The sequence below is a fragment of the Nyctereutes procyonoides genome, unplaced genomic scaffold, assembly GCF_905146905.1.
Source record: "Nyctereutes procyonoides isolate TBG_1078 unplaced genomic scaffold, NYPRO_anot_genome, whole genome shotgun sequence".
NCBI classification, from domain to species: domain Eukaryota; kingdom Metazoa; phylum Chordata; class Mammalia; order Carnivora; family Canidae; genus Nyctereutes; species Nyctereutes procyonoides.
The window spans coordinates 12,107,042-12,130,444 of record NW_026575140.1 but is presented as its reverse complement, the minus strand read 5'-3'; the positions used below and the strand labels follow the sequence as shown (position 1 = coordinate 12,130,444).

The window sequence follows — 23,403 nt, the reverse complement described above, 5'->3', positions numbered from 1 at the left end:
ATGAAAAACTGAAGGCCTAGAATTATAAATCTGGCCAAAATAGAAATAGAGATGGAAAAGGGGGACCAATGGGCCACATCTCATTTACCTTGTTAACTGGCTCATGGCTGTGGACGAACCATTCACAAGGGACTTGGAGAGGATTAGAAAACTGAATTGTTTCCACGAGGCATTGTCCACACTGAATTGTGGCAAACTCCACTTTTTCACAAGACAGTGTCATAGTGGGAATGGTCACCTTGGCTTGGAGACAGATATGAACTGTTGGCCCTCCAATCACCTAGAACAGGCATAAAGTTGCTGTTACCACACGGCAGGGGGTTGAGGGAAGAATCATGGCCCTGAAATGGCAACTGGATCATCCTAGGGTAACTGGCAAGCCTAGCTGGTAGTTGGGGATGATTGGCTGGGCCCAGTAGTGCATCTTACCTTGATGGGCAGAATGACCTCTTTGTTTCCAACAGGAAGACTGGCCCCTTGTGGGTCAAATTTCACTTCAAATGTTTCCGTTTCACAGTAGGGCAGATTCTTTACACGATCTAACTCAGTACTGAAGCCTGGACCAAGATAAACAAAATTTCTTTGTGGGAAAGAGAAATGGTAAAGAAAAGCTGCTGTAGACAGAGCCCTCCTGGGGCAGGATGACCATTCAAAGTATCAATTAATGGCCCAAGAATTCTTTCAGCTGATCCCAGAAGAAGCATGAACACTACTCTAGAAGAATAGTACAGATGGGCACCTTGTTGGAAATGACAAAGCACAAGAGGAAACCATCTTCCTAGCCTGATTACCTGTGTCATGAAGGACACGCTTTTCTGCGTGGAAGGACACTGGGAAGTGACTGGTGTTGGTGATCTTGATGATGTGTGTTCGGACGTCACCAAAGATTATGTAGCCAAAGTCCAGGATATACTCTGGCAGCTGGACTCTGAAACAGTTAACAAGCTCTCTTTACCAGTCACTCTTCCAAAAGAGCAACTGTGCTGTTCTCTTCTATACCCTGTCACAATTCTGTCTTTGGGAGTGGAGAAGAACCACCCTCCAGAGAGGAGCCTAGGAACAAGATACCCCCTCTCCCAGGAGTCCACACTGCTGTTTCAATCATTATCTCAAAACACATTCAGCATATGCCCTCATGAACCTGAAACCAGGCCTCTCCTTTAGGTAAAGCCAGAAGTTTCTGATTTTCAGAGGCAGAGATCTTCCTGGGTGGCTGGATGCTAGAGATACAGGAGGCAAATGGATGTAATTTCTAGATGATCAACCATTAATTAACTCAAGCAGCATTTTGGCAGGTGACATTGTTTGTTCTGCTGCCTTCTGAAACAAGCCCAACATAGAAGGACACTCACTTGGCTAGTTTGTAACGACTCCGATAGCTCAAGTCATCTGGAGAATCGGGGATAATTGTTTTCTGATGTTCGATGGCATATCCTTGGACTATAAGTCGCTCTACTTCCATCTGGAGCTGAGGACTTACCTGGAGTAAGAGAGAAGAGCAAGTGAGCAAATTCTTCTAGAACATGCATTCTCAGTGGGGGCAAGTCACCACAAAGAGGGAAAGAATTGCTTCATGGAAGGGGGAATGAAAAAGTTTTAGATATTACAGTGATTTGTGACCTTCCAGAGAGGGCCACAGTACATAAAGAGATATACAGTATATTTGTGGTATTAAAATTTTCATAGGAGTGGGTGGATGGGTGGATAGGGTAAAGAAACTGGTATATCTACATCCTGGAATACTACTCAACAATGAAAAAGAACTATTGATATGAATGGATCTCAAGGGCATTACTCTCAATGAAACAAGCCAGTCTCAAAAAGTTATATGCTGTATGATTCTGCTTACAAAATATTCTTGAAATAACTAAAGTATAGAGATGGAGAGCTATAGTAGTTGCCAGGGGTGTTAGGGATGGTAGATTTCTTATAAGACCAAATACAAATGAAAAATCAAAGGTTTAGTTCTCCTTGTTGAAAATAAGGAGAGAGACTTCTCCCTCCTCCCTTTTCTTAGAACAGTTACTTTTTTAAATATAAATTTATTTTTTCACCAGTTCAAAAAAAATAAATTTATTTTTTATTGGTGTTCAATTTGCCAACATATAGAATAACATCCAGTGCTCATCCCATCAAGTGTCCCACTCAGTGCCTGTCACCCAGTCACCCACCCCCTGCCCACCTCCCTTTCTACCACCCCTAGTTTGTTTCCCAGAGTTAGGAGTCTCTCATGTTCTGTCTCCCTTAGAACAGTTACTTTAGAAAACTTGTGAGTGGGGATCCCTGGGTGGCTCAGCAGTTTAGTGCCTGCCTTTGGCCCAGGGTGTGATCTTGGAGTCCCGGGATCAAGTCCCACACCAGGCTCCCTGCATGGATCCTGCTTCTCCCTTGGCCTGTGTCTCTGCCTCTCTCTCTGCATCTCTCATGAATAAATAAATAAAATCTTAAAAAAAAAAAGAAAATGTATGAGTTATTTCTCTGTTTTTCTGAAATGCATATAAAACTTTTTAAAGCCTACATAAGCCTACATAAAGCCATAAGCTTTATAACCCAAGAGTGTCTTCCTCAAGGCCCCAGGAACCTTCTTTTTGAAATGCGATCACCAAGTAAGATAGAGGTCCCATCCCCAGTTTCTATGAGAGGTGGAGCCTGACTTCAGAGGGTCCTGTCATTCACACATGAGAGGTTTCCCTCTGGATAAAGCCAATTATCCAGTGCAGATGGTCACCCCGATTACCATGTGAATTTAGGATGGACTATGTGTGACGGATGGTGCTGTCAAGTTCTCTTACTTGAGGACTAGTTATAGTTAGCTATAGTTCTTACTTGAGGACTAGTTAGTGTTTACCTCAAGAATATGTATGTATTGGGTCGTATGTTTGGTTACATAAAAGGCTGAGATTTCTTTCTCTCTTTACAATCTTGTAGTGAATTGCCTGAAATGTGGATCACATTCTGGTTTAATGCTTATTCAACAATGAAATTGTTTTCTTTCTCTTCTACCTCTGTGGAGAGATTTTCTGGGTTGGAAGGAGATTTTGTTTTTAATTGTATTTCCTCAAGCACATGGGATCTTTGTGGTGATGGAACAATTCTGTACCTTAATTGTGTTGGGGGTTATATAAACTTACACATGCAAAAAAATTACATAGAACCACACCACACACACAAATTAGTGCATAAAAAGTTGAAATCTGAATAAGCTCTGTGGCTTGTACCAACGACAACTTCCTGGTTTTGATATTATACTACATCTTATAAGTTATTTAAGATGTTATCATTGGGGAAAACAATTTTTTTGCCACTTCTGTGAATCTTTAACTACTTCAAAATAAAAAGTTAAAAATATTTAACATCAAGCTATTCAAAGACATTATGCTTTTTTATATATAATAAAAATATTTCATGGGGTATTAGGAAAAAATGTCTTGGGAGGTGATAGTGAAAAAAAGGTTGAGAAATACTGTTCCTAAAGGCTCAAATCTTAAATCAGGGGCCAGGCAGGGAAGGTTAATGTGTGGAGTGGCCAGTAATGAGACCACAGGCAGGGGTGACAAAGCGGGAGAATAGCATGCCTCACTGACAGGTGTACCCAGTCATCCGGGTGCTAGCACAGCCAACCCTGTGTTTGCTCCTGAGCCAGGAGAGGTCAACTGCTGCCTGGTGCAGGAGGAGCAGCTCGCTCTGCCTGGGCCTTCACCACATTCTCAGAAGGCCCACCCCAGGTCTGGAGCGGCTGCCAGAGACACTTGTGCTAAGGCTCCGCTGAGGAGCCACCTAGGAACGTGGTGACCAAGTAGAGACTCACTGTTGCCTGTATGGACAGATGGAGAAAGCAACCCTCATGATCAGGAATGGACTGTTAAGAGAATTTCAGGGAATGGTGATGAAGGACATTTTGGGATTTGGCTTTCACTTCCCACCACAAGGGGCAGCCTTTATTTACAAGCTGGGGCACTCGCGCTTTCTCTCTCTCGCTCTTTCTCTGTCTCTACCAACTCTTGGCTTGGCTCCCACCTTGGAGACACCACACTGAACTTCTTCGGCTGCCCCTTCTAGTCGCCACTTAGCTGGTGGGGACTAGAGGGCTCTACTCTGACTCCACTCTCCTGTTCACTCAGTACACTTTCCAGGGAATCTCACATTTCCTGTGATTATAATGACCATCTGGTGACTCAGAGCACGTTCTCCAGTCCATCACTCTCCTCAGGTCCATAGCAGTGGGTCCACATCCCTGTTCGAGCCTCACTTGGATAATGCTCAGAAATCTTGTGTGTAACAATGAACCCTCAGAGCTCATTTCCCTTCCTCCCCTCCTCCTAAGATTTGCTTCCCTTCCTTAGTTTCCCATCTCAGTGCCCCCTCCTTATTTTGTCATCCAAGCAAGACTCTGATGGGAGGGGGGTGTCATTTCTGCCTCACCCCCACATCCAACCAATCCTTGATCACTAACCACCTTGTGTCATCACCCTTGTTTACACATCCACCACCTCTCATCTAGAGTTACTCCATCTGCTTTTAAAAAAATGAGCACATCTCAGCACATCTACTCTCACCACCCCCAAAGCCCCTGAAAGCTTCTCAGAGCCCCACAAGGCAGCCAGAGAGATTTTTTAAAGATCCAAACCCGATTACCCAAGGCTCCACTTGAAACACTTCAGGGACTTGCTGTTACCCTCAGAATAAAGCTCAAAACCTTTAATAGGTTCCCTAGGGGTCTCTTTACCTCTCCCCTTCTTTGCTCTAGCTCTATTTTTTTCTCCCTTCTGTTCCTCAGAGATACCATGTCCTTCTTGTCCCTGGGCCTTTGCACCTACTGTTCTTCTGCCACATTTATTCTGTGCAGGCTGAAGCTAATCTTACCTCAAAAGATTCATCCTCAGGCATTTCCTCAGTTGTCTCTAAGTGATTGAGTATTTCATATTTGTTCTCTTTATCTAGGTTTTTTCTGGCCTGATTCAAGAAGGCTTCATACTTTTCATTTCCTGTGAGATTGGAAGGAGAAGGAAATCAGGATGATTAGAAACATATGAATTATGCCTAAAATGCAGACTGTCAGCTCAGGATCCATAAAGTGAGAAAGGAAGTTAACTTTCTGGTGCTTTGTCTGCCATGTTTTCTTTGCTGCAGAGAGTGGATGTAGTTTGTGAGTGAGTTTAGTTTGTATTAGAGACCCCACTGAAGTTCATGAGATCATGTTATAGCGATTTCCTAGCTGGTTCTCAACAACTTGATGGCAGTAACATCCTAAGTCCCTCATAGGGTGATCAATCAGACCCCAGCTGGCCTGGTGCTCTTTGGGGTCTAGCGCTGAATGCCCCATGACTTGGGAAGTCCCCTCCATGCTGCACATACTCAGATTGCCAGTCATCCTTTAAGTCACTTTGCATGTTTATTAAATCTCAGTAAACAAAAGGACTATATTTGCAACTATAAATGCAACTAAACAAGCTTCAAGCCCGAGTTAGGGATATTGGCAATCAGTGGAGAGACTTTCAGACACCCAAATTCACCAGTAAGTCAGTGCAAATTCAAATGCTTGAGGAACAAGGTAGACAGAGAAATTAAAGTGCCTATGATGGAACAATAGGAAGCACTGAACTTGTAATGAACTGGAGCACAGGAGACCCAAGTAGTAGTATTCAGAACAAATCATATTCAGATTCAAATTCTTTGAAAGCCCTCTGCTGGCCAAACATGTTTACTGCTTAATGAGGCCAGCTGGGCACTGGGTTTTCAACCCAGGGGCAAAAACTTTCACTTTTTAAAAAAAATAATAAATTTATTTTTTATTGGTGTTCAATTTGCCAACATACAGAATAACACCCAGTGCTCATCCCATCAAGTGCCCCCCTCAGTGCCTGCCACCCAGTCACCCCCACCCCCCGCCCTCCTCCCCTTCCACCACCCCTAGTTCGTTTCCCAGAGTTAGGAGTCTTTATGTTCTGTGTCCCTTTCTGATATTTCCCACCCATTTCTTCTCCCTTCCCCTCTATTCCCTTTCACTATTATTTATATTCCCCAAATGAATGAGAACATACAATGTTTGTCCTTCTCCGATTGACTTATTTCATTCAGCATAATACCCTCCAGTTCCATCCACGTCGAAGCAAATGGTGGGTACTTGTCGTTTCTAATGGCTGAGGAATATTCCATTGTATGCATAAACCACATCTTCTTTATCCATTCATCTTTCGATGGACACCGAGGCTCCTTCCACAGTTTGGCTATTGTGGACATTGCTGCTAGAAACATCGGGGTGCAGGTGTCCTGGCGTTTCACTGCATCTGCATCTTTGGGGTAAATCCCCAGCAGTGCAATTGCTGGGTCGTAGGGCAGGTCTATTTTTAACTCTTTGAGGACCCTCCACACAGTTTTCCAGAGTGGCTGCACCAGTTCACATTCCCACCCACAGTGCAAGAGGGTTCCCTTTTCTCCGCATCCTCTCCAACATTTGTGGTTTCCTGCCTTGCTATTTTCCCCATTCTCACTGGTGTGAGGTGGTATCTCATTGTGGTTTTGATTTGTATTTCCCTGATGGCAGGTGATGCGGAGCATTTTCTCATGTGCTTGTTTCTGACCCCTTCCTTATTTTGGCATTACACACTTTAGAGACTAACTTAGACTTTTATTAGTTGTCTGCCCACAGGCTTAGCCAAGGTTTCTCTGGTAACATCTAGCCTGTGGAGCCATTCCTCTGGACTAGAAGACTCTCATCTTGGCAAATCCCAAAACTTAGCTGAGCTGTTCTTAGCTATGGACTCTGTGGCTTTTTCTCCCTGGCATGGGGTACAGGATAAAGGGTTAAGACAAGCCTGTCTCTTCTTCGTGTCTCCTTGAAGCTCCTTGAAGTTTTTCTGCAGACAGCTTCAGACTAAACCCTCGTAATCAGCCATTCCTTTTCCTCTGTGCCCTAAAGTCACTGGCTCACCTGCTGTCAAGAGGGAAAGTATTTTTTGGCCATGTCTATGTCTTCCTCTGTGAGAAATCTCTAAGCCTGTGGGCAGACAACTAATAAAAGTCTAAGTTAGTCTCTAAAGTGTGTAATGCCAAAATAAGGAAGGGGTCAGAACCTTGGTTACCTTTCTGTACAGGTTATGTTTTGCAAATTCTACTCCTTGGAGTAAAATCAGCCTTAGCCTCTCAATGGCCTCTGTGAGTGTGCCACATAAGGACAATTCAGGGAGAGATTGTGGCTGGAAGGTTTGCGTGCTGTAGGCCTTTCAATTACAACTTCCTGATCCCTCTTGTACAATTCACTGATGGCAAAATTGGCCAGGGGTCTTAATTTTAGGACTGCCATAGACCATATCCTGTTATATTAAGCTCAAGTTATCAGGTCAGTTTCAACTTGATTTGTTTTGTTGTTGTTGTTGTTACTGTTGTTTTATCTGCAATTGTGGAATCACACAGAATGAAACCAGTGAGGACTGCCAAGCAAATAAAGTGAGTGCCAATTAGCCTTCAAATAAACAAGCAAAATACATCTTTTGTCCCCCAGTGGGAAAATACTAGAGTGGGTAGTAATACCTTGGAGTTTCCTGGGGAGATCAAGGCAGATTCGGGGAAAGATTCCCTCTCCATGCAGAGTGATGTTTTCTGGGTCCAGGTGGGCAATCTGTATCTGGAAACTCCTTTGAAAGATCTCAGGTACTCCAGGTAAGTAATAAACCTTCAACACCTGCTCCTCATTTGAACTAATAAAACCCTACATAGCAGAAAGACCAGAGAGAGTGTTAATATTTACAATGGACCCTGCTTCTGGAAATTTAATGGGCAAGACAGTCCCACAGGTCTATTGTGCTGGTTATTCTCCATTCATTCATATGAAGCTATGAGAAAGTGACAGGTGAGCCACAGAACACTAGGTAGCATATGTGGACAGGTATTTCATAAAAGAGGAAATACAAATGGTGAATAAATGCAGTAAAAGATGCTCATCCTTGTAAGCAATCAGGAAAATGAAACTAGGATTGTGATGAATTTTTTAAACTACGTATTGCCAAAATGTACCAAATTTTGGTGAGAATATGTATCAAAAGAAAGTTATTTGTGTCTGGTGGGAATGCCAATGAGGAAAAAAAAAACCACTATGAAAAATGTTTTAGTGTCATTCTATCAAATTGAACATATGTGTAGCCCATGACCCAGAAATTTCACTCCTAGGAAAAGTCCCTAAGAAAATGCTTCTATCTGTAGACAGGAGACAGGTATGAGAATATTTGTGGCAGGACTGTTTCTAATAGCAAAATTTTAGGGGAAAAATCCCAAATATGCTTTGACAGGGGAAAAAATGCTTTCATTATAGTTATAGAAGGGATATTATCTAATAGTGAAAACAAATGAGCTACACCTACATGCAACAATGTGCACTAGTCTTAGACACACAATATTGGATGAAAGAAAGCAAAAGGCATGAGATTACATTACTGATGCCATTTTCATAAAACTCAAGATAGAGCAAAATCTGTTAAGACAAAACTTCCAAGTTTGGGGATTAAGTGTATTTGTCTGTTTTGTTCACTATACTATGCTATTCCCAGTGCCAGAAAAATGCCTGGTCATAGCAGGTGCTTAAAAGTTTTGAAAGATTAATAAATTGAAAGTAGTTTAAGGATACATACATGCGGAATAAAACTGTATTTTGAAAAGGAAATGATAAGCCCAAGAGGAGAAGAGGCCTTTGGCTTCAAGGAATTAACAAGAGAAGTGTGAGGACGTGAATGGAAACAAATCATTCTTATAATCATGAAAAAAAAAAAAAAAAACAACCCGTGGGGTTATATATTGTCTTGTTCATAAGGGGAACCCCTGGTGCCTGAAGAGTGTCTGGCTAATGCAAGACTCAATAAATACTTGTTTAATAAATAAGTAAAGTGCTAGGATTTATTTATTTATTTTTAATTGCTTCTGAGGACTCTATTTTTTTGTTAAAAAAAAAAAAAAATCACAGGCAGCCCGGGTGGCTCAGCGGTTTAGCGCCACCTTTGGCCCAGGGCATGAGTCTGGGATCGAGTCCCATGAGTCCCACATCAGGCTCCCTGCATGGAGCTTGCTTCTCCCTCTGCTTGTGTCTCTGCCTCTCTCTCACTCTGTGTCTCTCATGAATAACTAAATAAAATCTTAAAAAAAAATCACACCCATAATCCTAGCAGTGAATGTTTAGCATAACCCCATGTGCCACGGGGGTGCAGCTTGTGGGTTCGAACTTGGGGGTCGTTCCTATCACTGCCACATGGCCATTGTGGGCAAGAAGGCTACTCACCGAGAGGGGCAGGATTAGGGGCACTCCGGGCAGAAGGTTGTCTGGTGAAGATAGGTGGTCAGTCAGAACCTTGAACTCAAAGCCAACTTTGCCAGTATTCTTCAGTGTGATTTCATTCTCCGTGACGTGATTGAACAGCTTGAGAGGAGAAGAGGAGCTGCTAGTGGACACCCTTTGGGATGCTGCTATCATCCACACCAAGGTGAATGGACAAATAAGTCTCATGGACACGGATTTCAGTTTTCATGATATAGACACTGGGCAATCCACATTTCACTATCGCCAAAAGGTGGCCACTGGAGCCGGAGGAGCAGCAGATCCTGCAAACCTGGCTCCAGGTTAGCTCTTCTAACAACTAATTCAGGTGAGTGGGGCTGCATGCGGGGAGGTCTGACCCTGGCACCTCACCCACTTCACCCACAAAGAACTGACAACAGAAGATCTTAAAAGTAAGCTTTCCTAGACTAATATTTATTTACTCTTTGGATACAATTTATGTTCAGAATTCAATTTTTTTTCTATTTATATAGAAAGACATGGAAGTAATAGGCAAGGTGTGCCATTTTTGCGGAGATTTTACTAACATAACTCAGCAGCTAATCAGAAGGTCTGATAACTACAAACTGAGGCCACTTCAGGGGTTCTCAGGATACGCTGGGCAAGGATGGGCTGCTTCAAAGAATATACTCTGAGCTGAGCCAGAATCAATTGCCCAGAAGACCCTGGAGATAAGGAATGAAAGAGAATTCTATTTGGTCAACTCAACGGACATAGTCCCAATAGGTGTTGGGTGAATTTGTTCTTAGGCACAATGTTTAACCTATAAACACACATGCACACACGCAATTCAGTAATTATATATGCAATAGCTATATAATGCAGGGGGGTTAATTCACATTAAATTTGGCATGAAATAGGGTCTCTGAGTACATTACATAAAATCTAATTGGGAAAAGGAGATGTACAGACATAGAATTAACAATTTTTCCAAACCGAAAATTAGAATGTACATTACAGCAAAGAATATACTTACATGCCAAGAGAATGCAAAGTAAGAGAAAGAAAACTCGAGTATGGAAACTGAGCTGAGTCTTACAGTGTGTGTAGACTTGGGGTTGGCAGAGTGGAGAAGAGGGATAATATAAAAGGAAGTATTGAGGCAGAAAGGCCTGGGAAATAGTAGCATTGGTAGGTAAACCAGTTGGACCACAAATGGATGAATGGGCTCTAATATGAAATGACAAGAAATGAAATCTAGTGTGTAAGGAGCATCAGTTAATAGAGGATACCCTCTGCCAGGTGGAAGAGCTTGGCTCTGACCCAATGGGTGACAGAGAAAGGGACTCAGGATTGGAGGCCTTCCCTGGCCCATGCGCAGTACTGACCAGATATTTTACTGAAGTGACCACAACCACCTAGGGAGAGAGGCATTCTCCTACCTAGGAATGTGACCCCATCCCTATTTTATAGGGGTACTGAGGGGTACTGTGGCTTGGAGAGGTAAGGTGATATGCTCAAGGTTACATACTAGGAAGTCAAACTGGGGTAAGTAACATCCCAGTTCTTCTGACTACAACACCGTGCTCTCTTCTCAATACTATGTTGCTTTCCCAAATGCTGCTGGGGCTAATTATTCTGAGACTGAAGGGATGAGAATGCAGTTTTGGGAAAGTCCATGGGGCAATGCTGTCTACATGGGTTGGTGGTAGAAACTATGAACGTGGTGTAATTCCTTGCTTCTATGGGGTCCTCAGCGTCACCTGGGAGCTTATAGAAATGCAGATTCTGAGGCTCCATCCTAGACCTATTGGATCTGAATCTGCACTAGAATCAGATTCCCAGGTGACTCATGCATGTTACGGTTTGAGAAGAAGTGCTGTTATATCTCAAGCATGGCTTGATAAGCTCCTGTGCTGTGAGAACCTCAGTAACCACAGGAACAACAAACCGAGGCAGAGAGATCCTACTTGATGAATTAGCAAGCCTGGATGCCAGTAAGGATGTGGGGAGGTAATGGAGAGAGTGCAGTGGAAAATGCCTTGGAGATTGTAAACTTAAGGGACTGAGAAGGTGGTAGTGCTATTGAAAGAAACAGAGAGGTCGGTATATGGTCTTCTGCATGGACAGGGAAGGCATCTAACATGCTGAATTCCAGGAGAGAGAGAGAGGCAAGTGAAAATGCCTGGCCAGCAGCTGGCGGTGGGATGATCAGGGTTAGGGAGGTGGATCGGGGATCAAGGTTAGGGGTGCTGGTGAGACTGCGATGATCCGGGGTTCCGGGGGGCGGGTAAGAGCACAGGACTGTGTGCGATGTTTAAGGCGAAGCCACGAGATCTCCTCCCTGTCACTGGCAATACCTGTAATCCATAGTTAATGTCCTTGGTGTCAAAGGAATAGTTGACCAGGGAGGCCTCTCCCTTCAGCAGTATCTCATAGGTGGGCCCTCCTTCCACTTCGCACAGGGCTTTAGCCTGTGCAATGATGTCACAGTGTCCATAGAAGGTGACGGATATCTGGTGGCTACTATGCGGCTGCAGCACTCCATACAGGGGCAGAATATCAAATACCTGTAATACGAAACATCCGTAAAAGTTCTGTCAGAGAGCATCAATTGGGGGGATGAGCCTACAAAGAGTGGGTTAGGCTTCAGTCAGTTTACAGAGGAATTCCTGACTTTGACTTGTTTGATTCCATGGAAGGTACCTAGCCCAGCACCCTGGACATAAATGATGGCAACAGGGGGGAGAGTGGCCTGGCAAGACTTAAACCTCTAACTTGAGACAGGAGCTCTGTTAAGAAGAGTTAGTACCCCCTGACTTTAGGGCCCTTGAGGTGTTACTTACCTCTTCTATCCCGATGGACAGCATTTCTTCCCGTTCAAAGAGCCATGGGGGTTCCTGAAACTCCATCTGGCTCTGGTTTGAGTCTGTTTTTTCTGTTTCAGCAGAGCTAAGTTTTAATCCCTACAAATTAGAGGTGTGAGGAAAAACTAGCAAGCATTCACAACAGGTCATTGATATGCTCCTCCCCACCTAGTGAGAGAAAACTAAAGTATATTGTTTATACCTTAAAAATAGTACAGTTTTTCCCCTATGGAGATAATTGGACGAGTGCCCAAAACATATGTCCAAGGATGTTTACTGCAGCACTATTTATAATAGCAAAACTCTGAAAACAAACTAAATGCCTATCAATACGGGATCACTTTATTTTTTTCTAAAGATTTTATTTATTTATTCATGAGAAACGCAGAAAGAGAGAGAGGCAGAGACACAGACAGAGGGAGAAGCAGGCTCTATGCTGGAGGCCCGATGTGGGACTCGATCCCAGGACTCTGGGATCATTAGCCAAAGGCAAATGCCCAATTGCTGAGCCACCCAGTAATTCCACTACTGGATACTTACCCAAAGAATATGAAAACAGTAATTCAAAAGGATATATTAACCCCTGTGTTATTGCAGTATTACTTACAAGAGCCAAATTACAAAAGCAGCCCAAGTGTTCACTGATAGATGAAGAGATAAAGAAGAGGTGGGGGATATATATATATATATATATATATATATTACTTGGCCATAAAAAAGAATCACAGGGGCATGTGGGTGGCTTAGTGGTTAAGTGTCTGACTTTGGATCAGGTTGTGATCCCGGAGTCCTGGGATCGAGTCCCACATCTAGCTCCCCACTGGGGCCTGCTTCTCCCTCTGCCTACGTCTCTGCCTCTCTCTCTGTGTCCCTCATGAATAAATAAATAAATAAAATCTTAAAAAAAGAAGAATCACATTTTGTCATTTGCAACAATATGGATGGACCTAGAGAGTATAATGCTAAGTGAGATAAGTCAGTCTGAGAAAGACAAATACCATATGATTTCACTCATCATATGTGGGATTTAAGAAAGAAAGCAAATGAACAAAGAAAAAGAAGAGACAAACCAAGAAACAGATTCTTAACCACAGAGAACAAACAGGTGGTTACTAGAGGGGAGGTGGGTGACAGGCCGGGTGAAGATAGGTGTTGGGGAGTAAGAGTACACTTAGCATGAGGAGCACTGCGTAATATATAGACTTGTTGAATCACTATATTGTACACCTGAAACTAATATAACATTGTATGTTAACTATACTAGAATTAAAATACAAGAAAATAAAAAATGTAGAACATGCATGTTTTAATTATCAGAGATTGCTCTAAATTAGTATTAGAGAATTTCCTCATTAAAAAAAACAATGTATAGTATTGCCTTGCGCAGATACAATTTGGTTTATTCTGCCAGTCTCCTATTGGTGGAGTAAAGTTGTTTCCAATTTTCCTTGCTTTACCAACAAAGCTGTAGTATACAAGGAAAATTATACCTCTATGTCAGGGAGGCCATACCAATTCGTAACCCTACCTACAAAGTATAAAAATGCTTGCTTATCCCCACTCTGCCATTGCTGAGACAAACCCTATTTTAAAAGATTGTATATTTTCATGGGCCTACAGTAATTTATTTTTCTGATTTTTTGCTATTTCTAAAGTTTTGTGACAAACATCTTTGTACCTAAATCTTTATATCTCCAATGATTTCCTTAGGCCATTCTTCTAGAAGGAGAGTTTAAGGGTATGAATTTTTAAAATCCCTTGATCTCTCCCTTGTTTTTACTATGGAATTACTGAGGAAAACCTTTCTCCTTCTGTAGACTATCTGGGGGCTGGGAAGAGTGCCACGGATTAGAGGTAACCAGCTTTTTCATTACAGAGAAAATCTAGCTGCTGAGGTATCCGGCTCTCAATGCGGTGCCAGTTCTGTGAGTGTTTGGTTGGGGAACGACCTGGATAAGGTTCCACAGCCGCATCCCACCCAAACCCCAGGATTACACTTTCCACTGCTCCCGCCTCTGTTTTTGTTTTACAGGAAGGACCCTCGACTTGCCAACCCACTGCATGGAAAGGAAACCGTACATCTGAGATGATCATGCTGGGCACTTCGGGTTTTCTGTTTTCTCTTTCTTCAGGGCCAACATCTTCATCCATGAGGATAGTCCTGGAGAGTTGAACGCAATGTGTTGAATCACTTATTTGGTAACCAACTCCACACAGTCTTCAGCTATGTCAGAGCCCTACCTTCCTCTCTCCCTCTACTGCACCCCAAAGGGTAAATGGGGTTTTCACTCAAATGATGCTTTTCTCCAGAGGTCAGCTGGGCAGTGCTATGTTCCTCCCTGGCCTCAAACACGGAGTCTGGGTCATCAGGCTCGTCAACTGTCCACAGATCCAACCCCGCTTTCCTGGCCTACTACGCCCGGGGCCACATTATGAAAAGCTCTAGCAATTCTTCAGACAATTTGCTGTGTCCCTGGTTCTCAACGTTAAGCTTCATTATTTACTGCAGCATTTTATTGTGAGGATATGCTGTTTGGCCAACTGTCATATCCTTTTCTGCTTGCTACCCTTGACCTGACCCTGGCTGCAGACCCTGGACAGATGGAGAGGGCAATGTGATGGGAAGGGCTTAGTCCTCTAGGACTCAGGAGCTGATGACTTCCTGAGGGCAGAAATGATTTTCCACCCTATCCCAGATGCATAGTCCAGGGTGTCATGCACAGAAGGCACTCGCTAAACTGCTGACTGCTGAGTGGCTGGATGAATAAATAAAGGATGAGTTTGAGATTGTAAGTCAGTGTAGAGAAAAAAAAATGCTATTAAAAAAAAAGTCCATTCTGGCTTTGCATTTGCACTTACTTAAAATCATTTAGATCCACCTCGGGGGATTCTGTTGCTGGCACTGCTGGTGAATTGACAGAAGCTGAGGTTACGGGGATGGACTCCACCTGGGACAGGGGGGTACTGTAGGCTTTCCGTGGCCATGACTCAAACCTACAAAGGCAGGAGAGACACAGGCACACGTCAGCTTTTGCAAATCAGTGTGCAGTGGGCTCTTGATTTCTGAGGCTACACTCCAAATAAATCTCACACCAGATAGGTCTAGAAGGACCTGCCCTGTACCATCCCTTAGACTTACCTTTTCTAAATCTTAGGTTTCACTTTCTCCTAAAATGTTTCCTGACTACTCCCTGCCAGTCTGGGTCCAGTGACTCTTTTCTGAGTGCCACAGCCCCTGGACTTCCTCTTCATACTTCTTTTTTCCATCCCTGGTAGACTGTGAGCTCCCTGAGGACCTCTATGTAATATGGCAGCTAGTGCAGTGCCTGGCCTGGGGTCAGCACTCGGGCATTGGTTATGAATGGGTGAATGACCAAGGACCCTGCACCCAGGTGACCAGGACTAGGGCACCAGAAAAAACCTGCTTTATATCACTGTGGATTAGATATGGCTACAGTATATAATAAGTAGAATAATAAATATGTACTCTTTTGTGTCTAATTTCTTTCATTCAGCATAATGTTTTTTTAGATTCATCTATGTCATTTCGAGGAGCAGTAAGTACTCTGTTCTTTTCTTTTTTTTTTTTTATCACTAAGCAGTATTCCATGGTGTGGATGATGAACGTGTTTATCCATCTTCGTGTTGATGGACAACTTGACTGTTTCCAGCCTTTAATCCTATGAATACAGTTGCTAAGAAGAAGGGAAGGGGGGCTCTGGTGGCCCACATCCCCATGCATACTTGGTGTTCAGTGTTTGAAATTTTAAATTTTAATCATTCAAGGATGCTGTTCATTAATAGGTGATTTTAAGGGAAAGTTGTATGTCATTGCCATAAATTAAAACCCAGTTTTATCTGCCATATTTAGAAAAATCAATATGACAGAAAGAAAATCAGTGTTCTTTTCTCACTTGGTGAGGGCTCTGAGCTGAGCCTCGTTTGCTCTTTCTAAGAAGAGACAGATCATGAAAGACTCCTAACTCTGGGAAACAAACTAGGGGTGGTGGAAGGGGAGGTGGGCGGGGGTGGGGTGGGGGTGACTGGGTGGCGGGCACTGAGGTGGGCACTTGACAGGATGAGCACTGGGTGTTATTCTGTATGTTGACAAATTGAACACCAATAAAAAATAAATTTATTTAAAAAAATTAAAATTAAAATTAAAATTAAAAAAAAAAGAAGAAAGATCATCTCAGGGGCACCTGGGTAGCTCAGTCAGTTAAGCATCCGACTCTTGATTTCAGCTCAGATTGCGATCTCAGGGTCCTGGGATTGAACCCCACGGGCTCTGTGCTCAGTGGGGAATCTGCTTCAGATTCACTCTCTTTGCCCCTCCCCCTGTTGCACTCTCTCTCAAATAAATAATAAATCCTTTTTTTTTTTTTTTTTAAAAAGAGAGAGATCAGTTCAGCTTTCCCTTGGGAAAACAATGGGCTAACACCTCACTATGGAACTGTGAGGACTTAGAGGGTGGATCCAAGAGCCCTCATTGCCAAGTGTCTTCTAAGTAGAGCATGAGTTCAATATATGTCTGATTAAACAAATAGTTGGATGGATGGATGGATGGATGGATGGATGGATGGATGGTTGAATGGGAACAGGTAAACAGCATATAGGATAATTCAGCTATTTGATGTGTTTTGTGTCCAGTCTCATCCCATCAATAACTGATATGGTTGGACCAGCCCTGTGGTTCTTATTTTTTGTTTTTTAGGATTTACTATTTATTTTAGAGAAAGAGAGAGAGAGAGAAAGAGAAAAAAAGAGAGCCTGAGCTAGGGTTTCTCAGGCTCACTCCCTACTGGTGAATTTAAAACATGAGAATGAGAATTTACAGTTTGGGGAAGAGAAAGACAGGTAGCCCAAATGATCAGTTATCAAAAACAACCAAATCTCTACATCGAAGGAGCCTCAGCACGAGGAGGCGGCCTGGCTCCTTATCTCCTTATATGGCTGGCAATGTGTTTATTCGAGATTGCTGCCTCTGAAGTGGTGCCTCTTTGAAATGGATGTCTTGGCAATCAAAGCTTAAATCAGACACTTGCATTACAAAAAAAAGAACAAACCACCACCACCCATGGGGTTTACATTCCACTGCACCTCCATCCCATCCCCACCCATCCCATTCTGTAAGACCTTGGAAAAGAGTGCAAAAGCTCTTTTCATCTGCTTCCATGAGCTTCCATTTTGGCTTATTCCAGGCCAGATGTCTTGAGATGACATTACCTTAGGCTGAAACCAGACCAGAATTGTTCCTTAGGCTGAGGAACCATGTTGGGCTGGGTGCTGGGAAGCTCATTAAAATAAAGTCTCCTGAATCCCATTCTCAGGTAAATTCAGATTTGGCAGGTCTCAGACATGGCCCAGGAATTAGATTTTTAACAGCCTTCCCAGGTGATTCTAATTTACAGCCAGATTTAGGACCCAGGGTAGGTAGGAATGGCAACAAGATGGCTAAGGACTGGAGCTGATAATTAATATGAGGCTATCACTCAGCCTTCCCAGCTAGGGACAGTGCATATAAGCAGAGGACCATTCGGAGCAACTCATTAAATCACCCCAGGTCAGCAGAGACGCCTGGGGAGAGTCTGCCGAGCTGCCCCACATAATAGCACTCTCTCATCCAACATTTGCACATCCCTGGGATGTTGTGCTGAATGGAAAAAAAGAAAAAGAAAAAGCATATGGGAATATCTGCAAAGGAAAAATTCAAAGCTGTATCATGTCTGCAGACCTGAGGAAAAACAACACTTCCACTGATAATGATACCTGAACAATTGGAAGTGAGAGGTCTCTGGAAACAAACAAAGGAGACTGGGCAGGCAGCCTTACTGCTAACAGACTGAGCCACAGGAGACAGTGAAACCTTTGTCATAATGAAGGCTTTAATTTATCATTAAAATAAAAAACCTGCTCCAAAAAATTGAAATAGAATGTTGGTGGTTTTTGGGATCAGATTTCATTTTACCCTCAGGAACAGATGATTATTTTCCTGTTATGCTGACCCCAACAGGATTACATTCAGTTATTTTTAAAAGAGAGTACATAGCAAACAAGGAAAATCAATATTGCTCCAATTCCAGAGCTACCCATATGAGAGTCACGGGAGGAGCCAGAGAAGAAACCCTCCCTTTAGCTGTGACAGATCACGGGAACACCAGACACACTGTCCATCAACCACACTGGTTTGGGCCCAGCAGATTCCCTCCTCATATTTGATTTTCAACTCTTGGGTAAGTTAGGATCAATACGCTCTTTCGTGCTACTTTAAAAGTCCACCAGTCTTATTTGTTATTTTCTCTTCACTGGTGGTAGGGCTGCATCATCATTAACGGCCCTGAATGTGCCTGCGTTTCAGTTAAGATTTTGTGCTGTGGTTCAGGTGAAATCTGGAGATGGCTGGGTGTGTGCTGGCCGTGTGCTGACATCTGAGCGGGCAGCCCAGGTCTCGGGGCGGGAGGGTGGGGGAGTGGGGAGCAGTCTTGAAGTAGACACAACGACTTCTAATTCAAGGAGTTATTGATTCATTGCACCTGGATTCTATGAAAGGGTGAAAACCACCACTGGCTGGAAAAAAGGTGTGTTTTGTTTGGCTCATATGCTGATATATATATACATATATGTATACGTATATATATATGTGTGTATATATACTCATTTATATTTAAATTAATGACTATAGCAGTTACTGTTGGCACAGTGTTTAGCTCTCTTTCACCATGCACTGGGTGCTCTGGGTGTTGGCTGCCCCTTTGTCTGGAACTGCTTCCCCTGACTGTGAGCTGCCTGGAAGATTATGCCCTCCTTCCCATTAGGGTGTGAACTGCAGGCCAGGATGGCTGGATGAGCTTGAGGGCTCTGAGTGGGACAAACTCAGAGACAATTTACATTCCAGAGCTCTGCATGACGTCAGGCAAGTCCCCTAGTTACCCCTTGTCCTATCTCATTTTTTAATTCTCTTACAGTTTCCCCCAAGAGCCTTACTCGATAAATCACCTGCCCAAGAATCGCCATCTCAGCCTCTGTTTCTAAGGAGACCACCGCAGCATTGTAGGATTCCAAAGATAAGAAAGCCAAATCTTGCTTCAAAGGACTCAGAGGCCAGTGAGTCCGAGACATATGAATGGGTACCACTCAGGACACAATTGCTCCAACAGTAAGGTGTGCAGAGTACACAGGGGGTCAGTTCAAGACCAGGAGGGTCAGACAGCCTGGGTTTGAACTCTGGCTTCCCCATTCACATACTATGTAACTCTGTGACGTGGGTACTGTGTTAGTGATAGACTTCTCCTCATCTGATAGTTTGAGGCTTAATAAGTGGGGAAGCTCTGCAGGGTGCCTGAGTCAGGGTGAAAGTCCAATGCTGTGAGCTGCTCTTGTGCTGGGACTGCTGGGGAACACCTTCATTGTTGGAATTCAGATGAATTCTCTCCCTGCCTCCCTCCCTTCCTCTAGCTCGACTGATCACAAACCTGCTCCAGATTAGATTAGCCCGTTTTCTAAATAGAGATTATAATCCGTTGCTTTAAGTCATGTTAAAAGTAGGCAAATTCCTGAGCTCCTCTAGGCACAAAGTCTCAGCCATGTTTCCTTATTTATTGCCTGGCTTTGTGGTCTTAAAGTTGCTGAACCTCCCACATTGGGAAGCAAATGACAGATGGGGCTGGCTCGGTGCCTCCCCTACCAGTTCCTTCTAGCTCTGCCACAGGAGAAAGGAAAGAAAACTGCAGACACATACCCATTATGAAAGCAGCCTGCCTTAGCCCTTTGACTTTACTGTGTCCCAGAATGCTTCCAACTGGTCACCTGTGCAAAGGGAGAAGGTGGTGGAACATAACTGAGTAGCTGGAACTCAAGTTACCCAGACCTTAGGGGTTGAACTCATATATTTTTTAAAGGTTCTCAAAAGGAGTTGCAATTGGAGCTTCTAGAACAGTGGTTCTCCCTGCAGCTGTCCACTGGAATCACCTTTGAAACTCTAAGACCAAATGATGCCCAAGTCCCAACTGTAGAGATTCTGATTTACTTGGAGTCAGGATATTTAAAAGCTTCCAACATGATTCTAATGTGCACTCAAAGCTAAGAGAACCATGGCTAAGAAGATGGTGGCAAGAAGGTCACACAAATTGGTGGAGAGAGCTAGCTCAGCCCTTCAGACACCATCTGTGAACCAGAAAGCGGTTGTCACCAGACAGCAAGGCTTATGTGCCATCATCTGGGCTTTGCAGCCTCCAGAACTGTGAGAGATAAATGTGTGTTGCTTGTAAGCCACCAGTCTCTGCTATTTTGTTATAGCAGTCCAAACAGATTAAAACAGACCCTAATTATATAACTGCAGTCACTTACTCTCTACCAGGTACTATATTAAGCACTTAATAAGGACTGTCTAATTAAATCTTCACAACAGCTCCATGAGGTAGGTACTAGGATGGTCCTCAGTCTTCAGATGATAACACTGAAGCTCAGAGAGCAAGTAAGTGGCTCAGTTAGCCTAGCTCCAAAGCTCACACTCTTAACTTTGTTGGATGGTCTACCTCATTAATGGTTAAGGGCTTCTCCTTGGTTGCACATGCCCATGGCAGTGACTTGCAGGCTTTTTCATTTTAAAATAAGTGCAAACCACAACATAAAGAACATACAGCATATTGTCTAGAACCTTTATTTGGACAATGAAGGTTCTGTCCTAATTGTAATCTAGGTAAGGAAAAGAAAGCCACAGTTGACCTTGCCTTGAAGTGATTTCCTACAAAGAGTTTTGCTGCAAGGTGAGTAGTGGAGGAATGTACCCAGAATCTCCTTGAAGCTCTCCAGAGGGATTTCTGTGAGAAATGGCCACTTCTGTAAAAGCTCCAGAAGGTGTCCCCACTGCTACATACTTTTCGAAAGACAGCCTAACAGGTAGGTAGGCTGTGAAATCTCCCTTGCTATCAGTTTCAAAGCCCTTTAGAAATACTTTCAAAACAGGATGGTTTTTTCAAGTTGATTTCTTTTTATGCCTGGTCTTCAGTAGATGGAGCTAGCTTTGGGGGATTTTAATTAATATGAACACGTAGATAAATCAAATAGACTCTTTTTAAGAATCAGATCACTAAATGAACCAAGCAGACATAACCCTAACTCAGGTTCAAATATGCACTGATGCTTTCCACTGATTTCTTTAGAAGCCAGCTTAACTCACACTGGATATCTCCGAGGCCAATACCCTCCACCAGTGTTGGAGGCACTGACTGGAAAGATGCCTTAAAAAGAATGAATCTGTAATAAGGTAACTAGAGTTCTTCTGTAACAACATAAAAGCAGGACGAAAAGTTTCATAATACTCAAAAGTGAAATGAAAACATCTCAGTTCATTTCTTTATGGGGTAACAAACATGGTATCTCAGGAAATTGGATGAACCAGCTGCAAACAGAAGTAGATGATATGATCCCTAACGGTGATCACCTTTAAGTTAAATATGAAATGAGCAAAAAAGTCCACCCTCTTCAAAGGTCTCCTTCAAAGGGTTGGCCTTGATTTCTTGTGGGCCCACTACAAGACAGGAACTTGTTTCTGGAAGCTAAGACTTGAGAGATGGCTAGAGTCTTCCCATCAGTCCCAGACGCTAATGTGACTCCCTAGTCAGATAAATTAGCTGGTCCATCAAAGGCGGAGAGGGAATTCTAGTCGGATGGGCCATAGGAGGCCTGATGAGGGAGACCTGGGAAGCTTCTAGAGACATCACCATGCAGTATAAGCAGGTCAGCTGAAAGCTGACCTCACACTGTTCTCTTTTATGAGGGGCTTCAAATTTACTAAGAAAGTCCTATTTATAATGAGGGTGATACAAGATTCACTTTATTAGTATAAAATTTGGAAATTTGGTTATAGAGGGAAGGCATAAGGGGAAGACAGTCATCTCCAAGCTGAGAAGATGACCTAGAATAGATCCTTCCCTCATGGCCCACAAAAGGAACCAACTCTGCCACCACTTTGATCTCAGATTTCTAGTTTCCAGAACTGTGAGAAAATACATTTATGTTGTTTAAGCCTTCCAGTCTGAGGTAAACTAGCAAACTAACATAAAACAGCACACTAATATAAATGCTCAATGTTTCTTGGGACTTTATCTGTGGGAATTCCTGTTAGCTCATCTATACCTTGAAATTTAAAAATATATATATATATTCAAATTGGCATTATAGCCCACCATATCACTGGAAATGGAATTGTTTTTGCTGTCATTTAGAAACAAATTCCTTTTTTTTTAAAGTTTTGAGTATTTATTTTTACTTTTTATGTATTTTTCTAAGTTGATGCGGACACCTTCTTCTTTCTCAGCCTTCTTTGCCAAGTCCTCTAATTTTGCCTATTCTTCCAATCAAAGTCCCCTTCTTGGGCCTCCTCGAATCACAGAAGGCTAACACGAGAAAGCATATCATCTTGATTTCCCCAGCACCTCATCTACAGAGTGAGCATAGGAAGATGGAGGAAGACAAAACTGCACATCTTGCAAACTCCTTGTATGTTGTCACTGGCTTCAGAAGAACTCAGATTTCCATCCTCATTTTTGCCACCCCATTCCTGCCAGAAGTTCTTAAATGAACAGATGGGGTCAAGGGGCATCTGTAAATGCACTGTGAGGAGCTAAGTGTCTATGACAGAGACTTACAAATCCGTTACTTAAAAAGAATCCCGGAAGTCCTGTTTAATGGAAACTATTTCTATTGTTCACCTGCTGTCATGCAGCATCTGGCTACTCACCAGGTTGTCCTGAAGGAGCTCAATTTCTACATTGATTCTTGCTCTATGGTGGGGCAGGGTGTGGGGGTACATATTCATGGAACTTCATTGCCATCCTTTCCAGTCCCAGACCCTCTTTATCCTTCTGCCACCAAATCTGGACTGTTCCTCTCTTCACCCATCAGCATTATCACCTATCTAGTTCCTTGAACCAAAAATCCAGGCATGGACCTTGATATATACACTTTTCTTCTCCCTCATATTCAGCCCCTTAGCAAGTCCTATTTGGTCCTCCTCTAAAATACCTCCACCTGGCTACAGACCATGACAGTTCTCATATTACTGAGGTCCTCAGTACAACAACTTATACGTTGAGCTCATTTTTGGGACCTCACTTGTCAATGTCTCTTTCCCATTCTCTCTCCTAAAGCCAACCCAATAGCCCCCCCCACCACGTGACTGCTGTCAAGCCCTGCTGTTACTTCTTGCTCAGGTCAACCTGATTCTTAGAGGCCAATGTGGTGTCCTTAAAACATTAAAAAAAAAAAATCAAA

General features: G+C 43.1%; 1 protein-coding gene across 1 annotated transcript in view; it reads right to left on the bottom strand.

Annotated features, from left to right (window-relative positions):
* Nucleotides 1–23,403, bottom strand: part of HYDIN (HYDIN axonemal central pair apparatus protein) — a 362,906-nt gene that overhangs the window by 120,510 nt on the left and 218,993 nt on the right. Inside the window, exons 24-34 of the mRNA XM_055304626.1 lie at nucleotides 14,989–15,123; nucleotides 14,209–14,290; nucleotides 12,109–12,228; nucleotides 11,623–11,832; nucleotides 9,266–9,403; nucleotides 7,531–7,708; nucleotides 4,864–4,985; nucleotides 1,353–1,480; nucleotides 792–928; nucleotides 430–557; nucleotides 89–280 (exon numbers count right to left, since the gene is read on the bottom strand). Of these exons, the coding sequence (XP_055160601.1) occupies nucleotides 89–280; nucleotides 430–557; nucleotides 792–928; nucleotides 1,353–1,480; nucleotides 4,864–4,985; nucleotides 7,531–7,708; nucleotides 9,266–9,403; nucleotides 11,623–11,832; nucleotides 12,109–12,228; nucleotides 14,209–14,290; nucleotides 14,989–15,123 (1,570 nt within the window). The remainder of the gene's footprint in view (nucleotides 1–88; nucleotides 281–429; nucleotides 558–791; nucleotides 929–1,352; nucleotides 1,481–4,863; nucleotides 4,986–7,530; nucleotides 7,709–9,265; nucleotides 9,404–11,622; nucleotides 11,833–12,108; nucleotides 12,229–14,208; nucleotides 14,291–14,988; nucleotides 15,124–23,403) is intronic.